The sequence below is a fragment of the Dermacentor andersoni genome, chromosome 1 (genome assembly GCF_023375885.2).
Source record: "Dermacentor andersoni chromosome 1, qqDerAnde1_hic_scaffold, whole genome shotgun sequence".
Lineage (NCBI taxonomy): Eukaryota > Metazoa > Arthropoda > Arachnida > Ixodida > Ixodidae > Dermacentor > Dermacentor andersoni.
Window position 1 is genome coordinate 123,681,099 of NC_092814.1, and position 17,694 is coordinate 123,698,792.

The 17,694-nt window shown below is 48.8% G+C and overlaps 1 protein-coding gene across 1 annotated transcript in view; it reads right to left on the reverse strand.

Moving 5' to 3' along the window:
* vimar (visceral mesodermal armadillo-repeats) overlaps positions 1–3,276 on the reverse strand; it is a 78,279-nt gene extending 75,003 nt beyond the window's left edge. Inside the window, exons 1-3 of the mRNA XM_072286988.1 lie at positions 3,146–3,276; positions 2,669–2,785; positions 2,392–2,550 (exon numbers count right to left, since the gene is read on the reverse strand). Coding sequence (XP_072143089.1) covers positions 2,392–2,550; positions 2,669–2,785; positions 3,146–3,149 — 280 coding nt within the window. The 5' untranslated portion in view covers positions 3,150–3,276. The remainder of the gene's footprint in view (positions 1–2,391; positions 2,551–2,668; positions 2,786–3,145) is intronic.
* Positions 3,277–17,694: the final 14,418 nt, after the last annotated feature.

The following is a 17,694-nucleotide window of genomic DNA, read 5'->3' on the forward strand; positions in this document are numbered from 1 at the left end:
TTTTATTGACAGATGCACAATAAGAACAACTGTTTTACTGACTGTCGTATGGGTGTGGTTTATAAAATTCCCCTTAGCTGTGGCAAGTTCTACGTAGGGCAAACGGGACGGTGTATCAATCAGAGGCTAATGGAACATAAAAGGTCGTTAACCGGTGGATCGCCTTCTAATCTTTCGCTACATTGCCGAGATTGTAACTGCATGCCAGAGTTAGATGAATGCGCGATATTGTACAGGCATAAGAATGAAGATACGCGTCTTATGGTAGAGGCATGGCATATCTATAATGGTGGAAGTGCGTGCGTGAGTCAGCCTTCGATTACTTTGCATAAGGAAGAGATTAAGTGCCTTAACAGTTATCTCTCACGTAGGCTGGCACGTGTACCCGATTGACACGTGGTGTTACCATTCCCGAGCTTGCACAGATGAGTTTTGTGTCTTTCTTTTTTCACCTCAGTGCTCCCTTCAGTTGATAGTCGGCGTTCGTGTTGTCCACTTCTCTACTCTTGTGTCCTGTCTGCACGCCTCACTTCTATTTTGCATAATGAAGCCAGTGTCTATCCTGTCCACCTGGCCTCTCTTTTTCCCGATAATTTTACCACTCAGCATGACGATCAATATCAGAAGTTTATTTTTCAGCAAATTTTGCAGTTTCTCATATTCGGGCATTTATTGCAAAAACAACTACACACTCGCCGAGCAGATTATCATTCCTGCTAGGCTTAAAAAAAAATAAAGTTGAGTCGGCTAGAAGCTTTATTATGCTATTTTGTGTATGCAATTTTCAAGAAAGAAAGCAGAAAGATACCATGTGGCATACAACAGTGTTAATTTAGGAAATTATTTTTCAGGGGATATTAAAGTACGAATAATAAATGGAGGAAACTTATTTACATGTCCTTACTATTTCCAGCTCAATTTTCACACCTCTGAAAGACATCTTATTATCTTAAAGTTCCACTCAACATAAATGGTTTAGCAGAAATAAATTCTAAAAACCACTTTATATAAAAGGCCACTTTTCTATCTTTTTCTAAAATTGCACAAGTGAAAGCTGAGCATGTGTTTCATCCCTCTGCATAAAAAAATTCTTGCAATTATTCTGTATCTATCAAAGTTGCAAGGCAAGTAATGTGGCCAGAGCTGTATTACTTGCCTAATAACATGGCAAGTGATGCAGCATGCCACTTAACACCACAGGGTTTTATGCTGCAAATCAGATTCTGGTTGCCTCAGAATACACTTGTCAGATTCTGAGGGAAGCTTCCCACAAAAATGCCACCAACTTAATTTACACTAGTAGTGTTATTAGTTCCTGCAACACCACTGGATGCTTAATATATAGAGATTTTGGTAAAGCAATAATTTTATACCGTGATCAATGAGAGACAAGAATATCAATGAGCAGAAAAACCTACAAGGCAGTTTTCCTGCTTTGCAAAATTTTATGCAGTGAAGGTACAGCCCACATATCCTTGTTGCAAATGTTAGGTGCAATGCAGGGTCGGCTAGTGCATATTCAGGCTGGATAAGTCTGCATACCAGGGCTCAATCCCTTTGTAGCCCCTTAATTGATGCTTTTGTGCCCCTTAGATTCCATTATTTCTGTTCGAACAGTGCTGTCTTCAGCTGCTTCTGGCATGCAGCACAGGACTTTGCAGAAGCTGTATACATGAAAGCTATGTTGCACCTAACAACTGCAATGAGAACTGGCTCAGCCACCAATGTGCATAAAATTTTGCAGCACAGAAAAGTTGCCTGTAGTTTTTGCAGCTCACCTACACAGTAAGAAGTCCACAAACTCGGTAGGAGCTAGCATTACTATATATTTCCCTGTACCTTTGTGGCAGCTACAAGAAAGCAAGGGGGAGAAGTCCTGCTGACACCAAATTATGATGCAGAATGTTTGCAGCCCTCAACGTGACAACCCACATTCACCATTCAATATCACAATGATTGTAACTGCTTCTCACACCAAGTTCCTTAGTTGTCTGTGAAATCAGGCAGGTGCGACGTCTGGGTAGTTCACTAATGAAAAATAAAACTATAAGAAAGTGTATAGACAGGTGCTTGTATTCTTCCTTCAAGTGTACTTTTGTTCCGATTCTAGTATATGTGATGTTAATGACTTCGATTACTGCCAATTACAATATTGTATATTGCCCCACAACTAACCTTTGGCTATGGGGGGCAATACACAATTGCTTTTTCTTTATGCAATTGTTTGCATAAACTTCAAACTTCATTAGAAACAACTCAGACATATCCATTAATGCAAATGGAAATCCGGGAAAGCAAAATGCGATGAAACAGAGCGCCATTAATTTGTCTATTACAGCATATGTGTTTGCAACTATTTTTAAATAAAGCATATGTGAAAACCAAACCAACCATATTTGGCCGCTTCGGCTATCACTTGAACAAGGAGAGCCAAGGTTTCTTCAGTGACGGCTGAGGAACCCTTGAGAATATCTTTTGTGGAACTGACAAACGCACTCTTCACGAGACGCTCACACACCTGCTGCCGGCTCGCTTCGGACTTGGAATGTTCTGCACAACAAAGATGAATCAATATAGTAGATGCACAAAAGTGCGTCACCACACGGTTTAACACTGCACTGCGGCGAAAAACGAAAGTTGCATTGCGCTCCTTTGAAGTAACTCTTACCATCAGCTGCGAGGAGTGCCAGGAGACTCTTCAGGCGAAGAAATAAATCGGCATCGTCCACTTTCTGCTCGTCGCCAACGCAGAGCTTCAGTCCGTCGAGTATTTCTGTAATGCTTTCTGAAAACAATTTCGAACGTGTTTGGGCTGAAACGCTGCTTAAGAGAGTGCACAAGCGCTTCTTAAATGCGATTCACAAGACATGTGATTGAAGAGAAAATGGTTGAAGCGATTAGTTGGCGATAGTAAACGAACACCCAAAGAAAAGGGGGGGAAGAAAGATTTCCACATTTTATCTGTCCACAAGCTACTTAACAGCAGCTTCAAACTTCTCCATAAGATTTCTCTACCCCAAATGGTATAAAAAAGCTCGCGCGCGCCGTCACGCCCTTCCCAGGGCTGTCAACTGCTTACTGCCACTTCGAAACAGCTGATAGCCAAAATAAATATTTTTCTGCCACTCCTTTCAGGAATACGCACCCATTTCGCGCGCAGCTGATCAAGAGTGTGCTTTACTGCACTTTGTTGTGGGAAATAACTGGGCACATCCGCATCATTTACGTGACTCTTCACCGCTGCAGCAGCGCAGCACGCCCCCAACAAAATAGAAGTATGCCATAAACAGCGGCTGGATGTGGATGGGGCTAGTTACCGGATCTGGATACGTCCGTGATCGCAAAGCAAGCTGAAGCAGGCCAACAGCAGGCTCGTCAGTCGGCGCCAAATTTTGGCTTTGTCAGCGTGGTTCTCGGTTGGGTGGCACATTATTTTATGGAGTGCTCAGTTAATGTGGCGATAGACTGTCACCGCTGTGTGGTAACCTGTTCGTTTACCGTTCTAAGGCCCCTAGATAAGCCCCGTTCGAGTCTGCTGCGTACCCACTCATGTCGATGCATACGCAGCCTGCCTTCTTTGACGGAGCGAGAGAGAGGGCTCTTTATTTTAAAGCAAAGAGGTTTGCCGGCATAAAAGCATTCGCCTTGATGCTACACTGGGGGAAGGAAAATCTGAGGGGCCCTGACGTCACTATTTGTGAAGCTTTTAATAATTATGGGGTTTTACGTGCCAAAACCACTTTCTGATTATGAGGCACGCCGTAGTGGAGGACTCCGGAAATTCCGACCACCTGGGGTTCTTTAACGTGCACCTAAATCTAAGTACACGGGTGTTTTCGCATTTCTTTGTGAAGCTTTAGTGACGCCGGAAGTCGGCGTTAGTCCGCCATCGTGTCGGGCCAGATTCTCACTTTACATTTTTTGCCTTCGGTACAGTGTACTAGAATATCTAGTGCACTGTACCTTTGGCAAGCAACCACAGGCGCAACCACGCCCGGCTGCGCATAAGTTTGTGCGGTTGCAAACGCGCAGCCCGGCGTGTTCCCTCATTTCGATTGAGCGTGTGACGTGTTTTTTGTATCTACAGCGATTACAGATATAGCCGCGATTTGAAGTTTCTTTCTTGGCCGATAACTCTCGAGCGATCCCAGTCAATCTTGTGGGCCGTTGCATCCGTGTGCTCGGCAAGGGCATTCGAAACTGTACGTTTCTTTTCAACATCTTTCTGATGCGGCCTCAGTTTCTGTTTGAAGTTGCCCGATCCACCGATGTATGCGTAGTCACAATCTGCGCAGGGTATCTTATAAACTACGCCGGGAAGCGATTCTCTCGGAAGCCTGGAATCGTGATTCTACCCGCTGACAAGGGGAATGCAACAGTGCTAATTGACACGGCTGCCTACAAAAACAAGATGTTGACCCTGCTTAATGACCAGGACACTTACGTCCGGCTCACTCGGGACCCGACCTTGAAGGTTCAGAGGGACTTCCAGGCTCTCCTGGCTGACGTGTTCCGCTTCGTAGCTCCCGAGCACAAGTATTTGTATTTTAAGCTTCTCTGTCATAACGGTGCTGCACCTGCACTTTATGGCTTGCCGAAGGTTCACAAGCCTAACGCCCCTCTGTATCCAATCGTTGTCTACTCCCGCTCCCCTCTCTACAAGTTGTCCGCATACCTGCACCAGCTTCTGGCTCCACTCATCGGGAAGAGTTCCACGCATGTGAGCAACTCCTGCGACTTTATTGAAAAAAAGTTCGTGACGTGTATCTAGACGACGACGAGGTGATGTTTTCGTTCGACGTGGTGTCGCTGTTTACCTCAATTCCGACTGATATGGCTGTAGAAGCATGCACTTCTGCTTTAGAATCTGACAGGACTTTGCCAGACAGGTCGCCCATTGACGTTCCCGACCTCAAGAGGCTCCTCTGTTTCTGCCTCAGAAACACGTACATGTATCTCTGCTTCGACAAGGTCTTCTACAGGCAAGTCCACGGTACGGCAATGGGTGCATCAGTCTCTGTTACTGCTGCCAATATTACGATGGAGTGTTTGGAAAGTCGTGCTCTCGCGTCCTTCAGTCCTAGGCAAAAAGTTTTTTTGTGCTATGTGGACGACTGTTCTTGTGTGATTCGGCGCAGCGCTTTGGCTTCGTTCACTACGCACCTAATCAGTCAGAAAAAGGCCATCCAATTTACAGTTGAGACAGAGGTCGACAGCAGACTCCCTTTTTTAGACGTACTTATCACCAGACGCGATGGACGGCTCTCGTTCAGCGTATACCGCAAGGACACTCACACTGGTCGCTACCTGAACTTTCAATACGTTCATCCTGACACTCACAAAAGGTCGGTTGCTGCCTCCCTGCTCAACCGTGCAAACCGCATTTGCACTACAGCAGAAAGTCGTTCCACAGACTTGGACCACGTGCGAGGAGCTCTCTCGGCAAGCGGCTATCCCACGCCTTTTTTGAGTGCTGTGGAACGCCGCCTGTCCAATCCGTCCGGCTAATCCCCGACCAAGAAAGCGTGCTGCCATACTATAGCCATACCCTACGTTCCAGGGATAAGCGAAGCCTTGTCTCGCATTCTGCGCAGTTATGACGTTGAGATGGCGCACGTGCCCGTGTGTAAGCTGAGGCAAGCACTCGTTGGCGATAAGGACAGGCTTCCGAGAGAATTGTTTCCCGGCGTAGTCTATAAGATACCCTGCGCAGATTGCGACTACGCATACATCGGTGAATCGGGCAACTTCAAGCAGAGACTGAGGCAGCATCAGAACGATGTCGAAAAGAAACGTACAGTTTCGAATGCCCTTGCCGAGTACACGGATGCAACGGACCACAAGATTGACTGGGATCGCTCGAGAGTTATTGGCCAAGAAAGAAACTTGAAATCGCGGCTGTATCTGTAATCGCTGGAGATACAAAAAAAAAAAAAAAACAAAAAACACGTCACACGCTCAATCGAAATGAGGGAACCCTCCCCCCGTCATACACGCGCTGCTTACGTCACGTTCTAAAGTATACATAAGCTTCCGTGAACTTTCCTTCATCCCATTGTGAACAAGGCTTCCGTAAATCTTTAAATCGTAAATCCTTAAGTCTTTTAGATTTAATCCTTTTTTAGTACTTTTTTTGGTCGGTGCCCGTCGTTTTATTGCTTCATGCTTCATCTTGACTAGACGGGCTTCCGTCAAACCTTTGACTTAATACACGACTGCGGCTAGGAATTACGGAGTCGCCATCTGTCGGAGGCGCTTCGGTTGCGTAGGTTCGTAGTATGAGGGGTAACGCGGCGCGTTCCTCAAAGGTTTGGCTGTCGGTGCTCAATAAAAACACCAAGCAGGAACCCTCCTGGACAATTAGTGTAATTACTCTCGAAACGACAGACGTTCTTTACTGTCAAGATAATAATCTTGGGAAAACACAAAGCACAGAATCTTTTACAGACGCTATCTCTTTACTGAATACGTATACAGTGAACGTCCACTGCGCGCGGTCTCCGCAATGGAGTCCCCCAAACCGGTTTCTTGCGTGAAAGGTATGCAATAGGTGAGAGCAAACTACGTGAAATATATTCTTAAAGTGGTTTGTCTGTATAACCAAATGGAGCATTAAAAAAATTAAGCTCCAATTAAGCGATCGCACGGGTTCGCAGCGACCGATCGTGCGTCGCATGCATGTCCGCGCACAATGTTTTGCTTCGTGCCGTAAGCTTTAGGCCGCAGCATATGAGCATTTGACAGTACACAAGCAACCGTTGTTGCGTGGACTATCAGAGCTGTTCGAAAACAATTTCGTTAAAACTAGGGACTATCGACGCCTAGGCAACATTTGATATGCCTTCGGGACGATTCAATATTTATTTATTTTCTCCTAAATTCTTAGACGTTTCAATATCATTATTTCTCAAGTTGCATCGCACTGTATGTTTATCCGTCTTCTCCGAGAGAAAATTCCCGCTGTTTTTTCTTTTCTTTCTTTATTAAGCACATTCATTGTTTGGTGCTAACACAAACGTGAGCATATGCCGTGCCTTTTTTTAATGTGCTTCTTACCATTCCCTTTCCATCCCAGTGAACTTGTCAGAATCTAGCATCAACAAGTTCATAGATCAAAGCTTCATGACATTATTCGGAGGCGGGAGGGGGTCGCAGCGCGCGCTTTATGCTGCTCACCGAACGTCGCAGCCCCGACACCGTAGCAGAAATCTTTCTCGAGGAAGTGCTTATGCACACCCGAGTTGTAGCCGATGGCTGCCTGCCGGTTTTAAGTTTCGCGATCCAAGCTTCACGCACCTTCTTGTCATGTGTGTACGTGTGAAGGCTGACACCGGGCTCCGTTGCGTTCGTCCGGCACTCCTGCACCGAGCAGTAGTCTACCATGTCGGACACCTTCAAAGGCAGCCACTACCTATTATAGCGCTTTCAAGTGTTGTCAAGCGGACACCCGAAGCGGGAAAACCTTCCCACTTAATCAGAAACGCAGCGCAGGTGGGACTTTTAAACTTTCATTTTCAGCTTGCTTCGGCTCTTCCGAAGCAGCCGACGCGGCCGCTGTGTCCACGTGATCCCTCATCACGTCACGCCGACGGCAGCGCCAGCTTTTCAGTGGTGGAGCTCGCGCTCAATACAGTCGAGTTAGCGGCTGTTCTGGCGCCTGTTGGAATCGCACCGCTGGCACGAGTTGTTGGAACCTCAGCGCTGATGCCCGTTGTTGCAAATGGGTCGCAAGCCCCAAGGGTAGCGTTGGCCTGGCGGCCTGGGGCACAACTGGAAGCATCCGAAGGTCCCGGCAAAGCATGAGTCGACTGGTAACAGAACAACTTGTTTATTCTAGCATCGCAAAAGAGCGGCCGGTCAGGTCGACCGAAGTGGAGAGACGGGAGAGCACGTTACTCAACGGAAGAAATCGGAGCCTCTCTCCCGGCGTCCGGGGGCAGCTGCTCTTATAGTCTCGGAGTCGAGGGCAAGAGGGAACGCCTGATAGAGGCCCACGTGACGCGCGGCACGGACAAGCTGAGAGACACGTTGGGACGAGTGTAGTGACGCATCCGCCGGCCCGGCGCCGGACAGACCTCCTCGCTTCACACTTGGGGAGCTCCTCTCCCCGGCTGCCGCGCTTTGACAAGCGTGGGCACACACACACACACGCACACACGAAGACACGTGGCACTGAAACACGCCTGGACGCGCTTGGCGGGGAGGCTTTGCGAGAGCTCCGAACGGGCCAAAATGTCCGCCGCTTTGAACGAAGCCCCGGCGTCCGTTGCATCCACGCCGGCTATACCGCGCGTCGTAGGCGAAACGTAACAGACCGCCCCGCCGGGGGAAGGAGATCCCGATGGTCAGGGGACTGCATCCGCTGTCCGGAAGGATGTCGCTTGATGATGCTCATAACCGAAGTCGGTCGTCCTTCGGCGTTTCTTGAGCGCAGCGCACAGAGAAGGCCTCGTTCTCTCGTTCAGGTTCACACAGGACACTGCAAAGTGACTTCGGGAGAGTTGACATTTTTGTTCTCGTTCCCGGCAAGCGTTAGAACTACGCCGAAAGTCAACCGCTCAGTCAGCCAGCACGGCACAACCCTCACTAAGCCCTGCCAGGCTCTTTCCCCTTTTATACTACTGCCTAGTTCCTTACAGTAGTTTAGCAGCACTCAGAACGCGTCCACAAATCGGAAAATTGCACTAGAAAGCACATCATCACTTTGAAACACTACACAAAAGCAATATGTTAAAAATCCTGCCTCAGGAAGAAAAACATCAGTAACAAACAATTTTGAGGCTGATTCCCACGTTAGGGGCTTCGACTTAAGCCATCGGCGTTACCGTTGAGACTCCCCTTTTTGTAACGCACCTCAAAGGAATGTTGTTGCAAAGCGAGGCTCCAGTGCAGGAGGCGGCCATTTGTGGAAGAGATGGTCTGCAGCCATTGGAGAGGGCAGTGATCCGTCTCGAAGCACGCGAAGCGGAGATCGCAGCGAGCGACCGTACACTAGCTCAGCTGGCGAAAACCCCGTAGCCGCATGCGGCGCGGTCCTTAATGCAAACATCACCCCAGGCAGACACAGCCCCCAGTCAGTTTGATGTTCAAAACACAATGCTCTCAACACGCGCTTCATGACGGAGTGGAGCTTCTCAACGGAATTCGACTGTGGGTGGTACACTGAGCTGTGTAACAGCTTTACCCTGCACCTTTCGAGAAAGGCTGTCGTCAAAGCGCTCGTAAACACCGTGCCCTGATCTGACTGGATTTCCGCAGGAAAACCAACTCGCGCAAATATCGACAGTAGTGCATTGACTATATGAACTGAGCTGAGTTCTTTAAGCGGCACTGCTTCAGGGAACTTTGTCGCTGGGCAGATCACAGTCAAAATGTGTCTGTACCCCGTGGCTGTTACCGGCAGAGGTCCCACTGTATCAATAACGAGCCGTCTAAAAGGCTCCGTAATGATAGGTACCAACTTCAACGGCGCCCTCGATTTGTCCCCTGGTTTGCCCACCCGCTGACAGGTGTCACATGTCTTCACAAAGTGGTCTGCGTCCCGAAAACACCCTGGCCAATAGTACTCTTGCAAGAGACGGTCCTTAGTTTTCTTAACTCCTAGGTGTCCGGACCACGAACCCCCATGCGACAAGCGCAACAGATCCTGACGATAGCATTGAGGCACGATCAGCTGATCGAACTCCACTACTCTGCGGTCTAGATACTTTCGGTACAGGACCTCACTTCTTTCCACAAAGCGAGCATTTTTCTTGGCGACACCTTCCTTGACAATGCAGCGTATGTTTTCTAGGCTGCCATCCTTCTTTTGCTCCGCTATCAAAGCCGCCCGGCTGACTTTTAGCAACCTATTAAGTCCGTCTGACGTAGGCGCGATGAGCAAATCTGCAGATAGCTCTTCTAACTTTCCCGCATCGGGAATTTCCTCTCCAGTATCTGGTGCCTTTAACGCTACAGGCTCAATTTTATTCAGTTCGGGCGTGCTCTGAATATCAGCTTGCTGCGCCTCTGACCCTTTCTCATTGTTCGACAACGTCGGCCCCGCAACTACCGCCTTTGCAGCGAGCTCCCGAACCTTCGATCTGGTTAAGGCCTGAACGCTAGCCTCACCAAACAAAAGCCCCTTCTCGCGCAGGAGGTGATCGGACCTGTTCGAAAATAGGTACGGGTACTGGGGGGGGGGGGGGGGGGGCAGCATAGATGACACTGCGGCCTCAGTCTCAAGCGCTCCGAAAGGTCCTTCAATAAGCACTTTTGCTACGGGCAGACACACGCTATGAGCTTCCACGGCTTGCTTGGTCCATGCACACTCGCCCGTGAACATATCGGGTTCTACGTAAGAGGGGTGAACTACATCCATTGTGGCTGCGGAATCGCGAAGCACTCGGCACTCTTTCCCGTTCACGAGGAGGTCTCGCATGTAAGGCTCGAGAAGCTTCATGCTCTCGTCAGTGATGCATAATGACAAAAACACTACTTTTGTTTTTGTTTCTGGACACTGCGCCGAAAAGTGACCCGGCTTCTGGCACGTATAACAAACGCGCGCTTGCCTCGTCTCGAACCGCTTTCTGCGTTCGGCTTCGGTTGCCGCCGTCTCCTTACGTTCGGTCGGACTGCTTTCACTCGCATCCGCACTACGTGTGTCCCCCTTTGCTCTCATGGGCGTGAACTTTGGCCTCTCAAACTTGGAGCCAAATTCACCCTTTTGACCGTCCTTAGCTCCGCGAGCCCGACGCGTCACAAACTCCTCGGCTAGCTCAGCGGCTCGAGCCACCGTACTAACGTCTGGCCTATCCAAGACCCAGTACCGCACGTTCTCAGGTAACCGACTATAAAACTGTTCTAGCCTGAAACACTGCAGAACTTTCTCGTGGTCACCAAACGCTTTCTCTTCTTTGAGCCACTCCTGCATGTTTGACATAAGCCTGTAGGCAAACTCTGTATATGACTCACTTTTGCCTTTCTCATTTTCCCGAAACTTCCGACGGAACGCCTCCGCGGACAGCCTGTACTTTTTTAGCAGACTCGATTTCACTTGGTCGAAATCCTCTGCCTCCTCTCTCTTCAAGCGAGCGACTACGTCGGCCGCCTCGCCGGGTAACAAAGTGAGCAAGCGCTGTGGCCACGTTTCCCGAGAGAACCCCTGCTTCTCGCACGTTCGCTCAAAGTTAACCAGGAACAAACCAATGTCCTCTCCAAGCTTAAACGGCCGCATCAGGTCAGTCATTTTGAACAATACTCGTTCTCCTGCACCGTGTGCCTGACTTCCATTACGAGCGCGTTCCATCTCTATCTCGAGACGCTTCATTTCCAAAGCGTGGTCGCGCTCTTCTTTTTCTTTCTGCTCTTTTCGTTCACGCTCCTGTCTCTCTTTTTGCTCTTTAAGTTCGCGCTCCTGTTTCTCTTTTTGCTCTTTAAGTTCGCGCTCCTGTCTTTTTGCCCGCTCCTCAATGGTCTCAAGGCATTCCGACAGCTCGTCATCCTCAGCTTCTAACTCAAGAATAGCCCTTAGCAGTTCCGGTTTTCTGAGTTTGTCTGAGACATCCAGACCCAACTCTCTTGCAAGCTCCAGCAATTTCGGTTTGCGCAACGACTTCAAATCCATGGCTGCTCTGAATGCTGCTTTCTCTACTGCCTACTATTGTCTTGCCGCAAACTAACCCGGCAGCAACGACAACCACAATTACCAGCTCTGTTTCTGACACTAACAAAAGCCTGGCAAAACTCAGAAGAAGAAAGTCCCGCACTCACCAAACCTCGCAGCCAAGAATTCAGCGCAGTCGTTCCGCTGCAGGCAACCAGTCATCACACAGGGCTCGTTGCACTGCTCCCGGATGGCCGTTGTGCTGCTCAGCATACAGTCAACCGCATATCTTCGCTGCTGGCCTCCGTTGTCGCGATCTCACCGCTACCAGCCAGTTGTTGGAATCGCACCGCTGGCACGAGTTGTTGGAACCTCAGCGCTGATGCCCGTTGTTGCAAATGGGTCGCAAGCCCCAAGGGTAGCGTTGGCCTGGCGGCCTGGGGCACAACTGGAAGCATCCGAAGGTCCCGGCAAAGCATGAGTCGACTGGTAACAGAACAACTTGTTTATTCTAGCATCGCAAAAGAGCGGCCGGTCAGGTCGACCGAAGTGGAGAGACGGGAGAGCACGTTACTCAACGGAAGAAATCGGAGCCTCTCTCCCGGCGTCCGGGGGCAGCTGCTCTTATAGTCTCGGAGTCGAGGGCAAGAGGGAACGCCTGATAGAGGCCCACGTGACGCGCGGCACGGACAAGCTGAGAGACACGTTGGGACGAGTGTAGTGACGCATCCGCCGGCCCGGCGCCGGACAGACCTCCTCGCTTCACACTTGGGGAGCTCCTCTCCCCGGCTGCCGCGCTTTGACAAGCGTGGGCACACACACACACACGCACACACGAAGACACGTGGCACTGAAACACGCCTGGACGCGCTTGGCGGGGAGGCTTTGCGGGAGCTCCGAACGGGCCAAAATGTCCGCCGCTTTGAACGAAGCCCCGGCGTCCGTTGCATCCACGCCGGCTATACCGCGCGTCGTAGGCGAAACGTAACACGCGTTCTTTATTCTATGGCCATATGCCGCAGCGATGCGACAGTACTGGGAACGTGGTTCTGCAGCTCGGCCGGTTCGACGTGTATTCACGCGCACTGCACTTCGTGTCGGCGTCGGTTGGGACCGTTTTGCTTTGTTAATTAGCCCTCCCCATTTTTTCCGGATACGTCTTGCAACAGTGCAATGGCATGCGCTTCATGGTCAAGCGTAAAAATTACGGAGGTGCGAAAAAGAACAAGTGGAACCGGCGATACTGCTGCGTGAGACTTACAGCCACGAAGGCCAGCCCAGGATAAATCGTACATGTTTCCTGGCAGGTTTTACGAACTAGAACTGCGAAAGATATGGATCGCAGCTTTGAGGGGAGTTAAGTTAGCTTCTGCCATCATATTTGTGAAAGGGGTTTGTTTTGTAAATCGTGCGACACATGCGCGTTTCGCAGCTTGTGCGACGCCAGCGATCATGGCCAGGTCAGCTGCACAACATTTAAAAGACATTTTCATGACTTTGCTGATTTGAGGACTGCTTAGGGTAGCCTTAGCACTTGGTATGATCAAGATAACACTGGCGTGCGTGATGAACAATATTTTATGCTGCGGAAGCTTATGTTATGCTGGCGAGCGCTAATTCATAGACGATACTCGTTTCGGCTGCTGGGGTCAGAGGCGCAGTTTCACATGGTGCGATTTTCCTTGCGAGTTTCCATTTGCGAAATGGCCTTGCAGAAGCAAAGCGCATATGCAAGCAAAGGAATTCGCAAGCGAAATCAGACCTTGTGAGAAGGGCATAATGAACCTCAATCATTGTACATGATGAAAAACGAGCATTCGCGTCGTATAAATTCTCATCTCGTGGTTAATAAATCTAATTTTCAACTGCAGATGCCTCCGAATGGGTCCCAAACGAAGCAACCAGGATATGCTCTAATCATTTCGTCAATGGAGAAAAAAGCACAATCGAAAGTCATCCGGACAACAACCCGACGATCTTTCCGGACGTCTACAAAGTGCGGCAAGCTGACGAGAATTATTTGACGAACAAAAAGACCTGATAAATAATGTCTCCTTTGTCTTACTAGCCGCGCGAAGCGACTTGTAGTTGCGCCGATTATGTCGGCAAATAGGTCCCGATTCTGTGTTCAGCAGTGAGCCATGGCAGACCGCTTACAACTGCTTAAAAACCGCAAAAGCTTTCGTTTGGCGCCGTGCCAGACGACGAAGCACAGAGAACGTTAAAGTACTGTGGTGTCACACAGTCACTTTCAATCAAGATCGCGCCCGACCGGATCAAATTTCTCAATTTCGATCAAGCATGGTCACTGCTACACGGTGCAACAATGCCAATCGAGTTAGTTTAGCTCACTCTGCATGACGGTGCTGACGCCAGCCTACGATCGCGATCGTGAAGCTCGAATTCGATGCGCGGATCGCGATCGACTGAACGCATATCGAGCAAAGTTGCGATCAAATGTGATCGTGCAGCTGTACCCGGTCCAGATCGAGATGTATGGTGATTTAAAGTAACAATGTGCCATGGGCATAAAATGATAGGCCGCGGTTTATGAGACATGCATCGCCAACAGCGAGGCGTCGGATAATAGTCGGTCAACCTTTTAGAAGCATAATGTCTTCAGGGTGCCAGTTTAGTGACCTCAATGTTAGTGTCACAGTAGGATTTACTGACGTGCAGGATGACCTCGTACAGTTGTTTTCCGTGCTGCGAACGACATTTCGCGTGAACGTCCGGGCCGGCCACTTCTTTCGCGGAGAGAACATGTGAAGTAGCGTGCAGCTTGTCTCCGCTAGTTAATGCAGCAGCATGAAAGTACTCTCCCATTCCTTTTATATGCCTAAACCCGCAAAAAGTATTTGCGAAATCACCGAGGACCACACACACACACACACACACACACACACACACACACACACACACACACACACACACACACACACACACACACACACACACACACACACACACACACACACACACACACACACACACACACACACACACACACACACACACACACACACACACACACACACACACACACACACACACACACACACACGCACACGCACGCACGCACGCACGCACGCACGCACGCACGCACGCACACACACACACACACACACGCGCACGCACGCACGCACGCACTGATATACGTGCGGCTCTCGGCGACATGTGCACGAAGTTTAAATTTCGCGGTCTTCCCACCTTCCGAGTGTCGCACTGCTCGCCACAGGCGGCGCTGAGCATCGTGGCACCTCTTAGGCACTACTTAACAAGAAAAAACGAAATCAGGAAAGAAACAATTTATGCTAACTCAAAGGGAAGCTCATTACTTTACGAAGCGAGATCAGGATGCCTTAGAACACGGACATCTGCCTTAGGACATCTGCCCAGCGGTCGATTTAGGCACCACTGCCCTCCTTGAAGCGCTTGGGTTCAGCGAGAGCAGGGGAAAAGTAAACATCTCCGCAATAGAGATTAGTAAGAGGCGATTGGAAGATTGGTGGACGAAAAGTAGGGAAACGACAAAAAACTGAGACGTACAAAAGCAAAGTTTACAATAGAGGGTCAGAAAATTTGGTTGTTGGAGTTCATCGCGTTTTTTTTTTCTTTTTTAACCTAGGTAGGCAATATAATAGCAAGAGCTTGGTGGCACAACCCACCGCCCCGTTCAAAAGGGGACGCTCATAACATCCATCCATCCATCCTATGCTGCTCAGTGCCGCCGCCTGTTCACTGCATGTAGATGTAAGCGAAGCTTCACGGAAACAAAGTCATGCGATACTGAACAGCAAGCGCGTATGCGTGCGCCTAGCACCTTGTCCGGGCCTACGTATGTGCTACGTGCCATCAGTCATTTGAGGTGCGCGCAGGCGTATGTTCTTCTGTCAGGCCTTAAGAGGAAGCTTTAGCTCGTTGCGCGACCTTTTCTCTTACGCGGCCTATTCAAATACATGTAAAACGTAAAAACGTTTTACTGAGATATCCCCTGGACCGATTTTAATGAAATTTGTTGCATTTGAGAAAGAAAGTTAAATTCTAGTGACTGTCGGAAGCGAAATATCGATTTAGGGCCTGAATTTTGTTAAAAAGATTTTCAAAAATTCGCGTTTGAAAAAAATAGAAGCACGAAGTTTACAGTTTCATAGGTCTGCATAAAAGCAGATATCGCGGTTCTGTAAACGGAATCCATTAGATCATTGAAAGCGGACAAATCCGATACGTCATTTTGCATCTTACGTGAATGCCTTACGTTGTTTACAAAGGTTCTGCAAAAGCTGTATTTACATATTATTAAATTTTTTAAGATTTATGTGTAACATATCAATTTTGTCCGCTTTAGATGTACTATTAGATGCAATTCACGGAATTGCATTATCGATTTTCGTTGCTGAAGTAAAGAGTTGTAAACTTTATAGTTTCGTTTATGAAAATTTTGAATTTTTGCCAATTTTTAAGAAAAAATTGACGACCCAAATCAAAATCCGAAACCAACACTCACTAGATTTTAAGTTTTTCTCTTAAATGCAACAAACGTTGTCAAATCTGGCGCAATGGCTGCCGAGAAAAACGAATTCTCCTTTTTCATGTATTTAGATAGGAGCACCCGAGCTAAAGCTTCCTCTTAATTGTTCACTCTTGCACCGCATCCGCCAACCTTCATTTCCCTGCACCCCTCGAGCACACGGATAAGATTACTGCAGTAAAGGGGGTTCGTTCCTTTATTACTCATAGCAGCCGCTTCTTTCCCATCCATCCACATGGCTGTTTTATGTGCCACAAATGCATCGTCCGCTGTCAAAAGCAGGAACACTGCACAGTTGTAACTGACGTGCAAGGAGTTCATCATACATGATCTGAAGCACGGCGGTTTCAGTCTGTGATGACATGTTAGCATGAATCCACCGCAGACGGGAAATATATCCCCACGTCGTCCTTATCTGTGGCGTGGTACGTGGTGTACGGCGTTGCATGCGCGTTCGTTTCACGCTTTTTACTTCCAGTCGTACGTGGCCACAACAGCTGGGAGAGCAGGGTCTAGACGACACAGCGGGACATAACACGGAGATACACTACGCCTTTGCCCCGGTACTAAACCCACGGATCAACGCGTGTGAGCGCTCACAACCATAACAAAACCGGCATTGCGGCCCGATAATATAGCCGCTGCAGAAAAAAACAAAAAGAGAGAGAAAGAAATACCATGTGACTTCTTTCACACTTTCCTCCTAGCGCGCGGAGGGGGTAAGGTCTCTCCACATTTTTTTTCCTTCTTCCAAGTGGGACTGTTGTCAGGCTGATTGCAAAGACAGTCTTCCAACTGGGAAAACCGGGAATTCTCAGGGATATTGAGTAGTCCGGAAATACTCAGGGAAAACTCAGAAAATTTGCTCTGTTATCAAGGAAAATTAGCTGTAGTTTTATTGAAAGGGAACGAAAGTCGCGGTAATGCTGGCTCGAGTAACAAAGAGGAATCCTAACGAATGGTCTTTGACGCCGTGTCGTCGGCTGGAGGAGCTGTATTGTGTACAGTCAATGACCGACTTTCCGAACGCCCGATAATTCGTCACGTATACGCTATCGGGTCAGTGTATAACAACTGAAATTTCGGACGCAAGAACCCTTCGCCGTCGGATTTTCCGGACTTTTTGCTGTCACCGCAGGTCCGAAACGGCATTAATCAAAGTCACCACCATCGCCGCCATTTTGATTACCTCGCCGCCTCGAACCGGCGCTCTCGCACGCAAATCCGCTGGCAGCTGTAGTCACCACCGCGGCGATGCTAGGCCTAGCTACTTCGACGTTCGCTATTAAGCTTCTTGCCTCTCGGTACCGCGTTTTCATTGAAAGAATTCGCCGCTGTCAGCAATCGCACCGACAGCACCTTTGTAGTCCTCGCGATTGGCTTCGAAGCTCGCAAAGCACGGCGCGTTGCATAATGCCGGTTCCTGAAAATTAGCTTCGCCTCAATACAACATTGTTACGCGAAAGTATTTGCGGTGAAGCATAACAAGCGTGGGAAGGGACAATTGTCACGAGACACAGTATGTATTACTTAATTATACACGCGTGCACCCGCCATCTCCTGTCACAGTACGAGTACC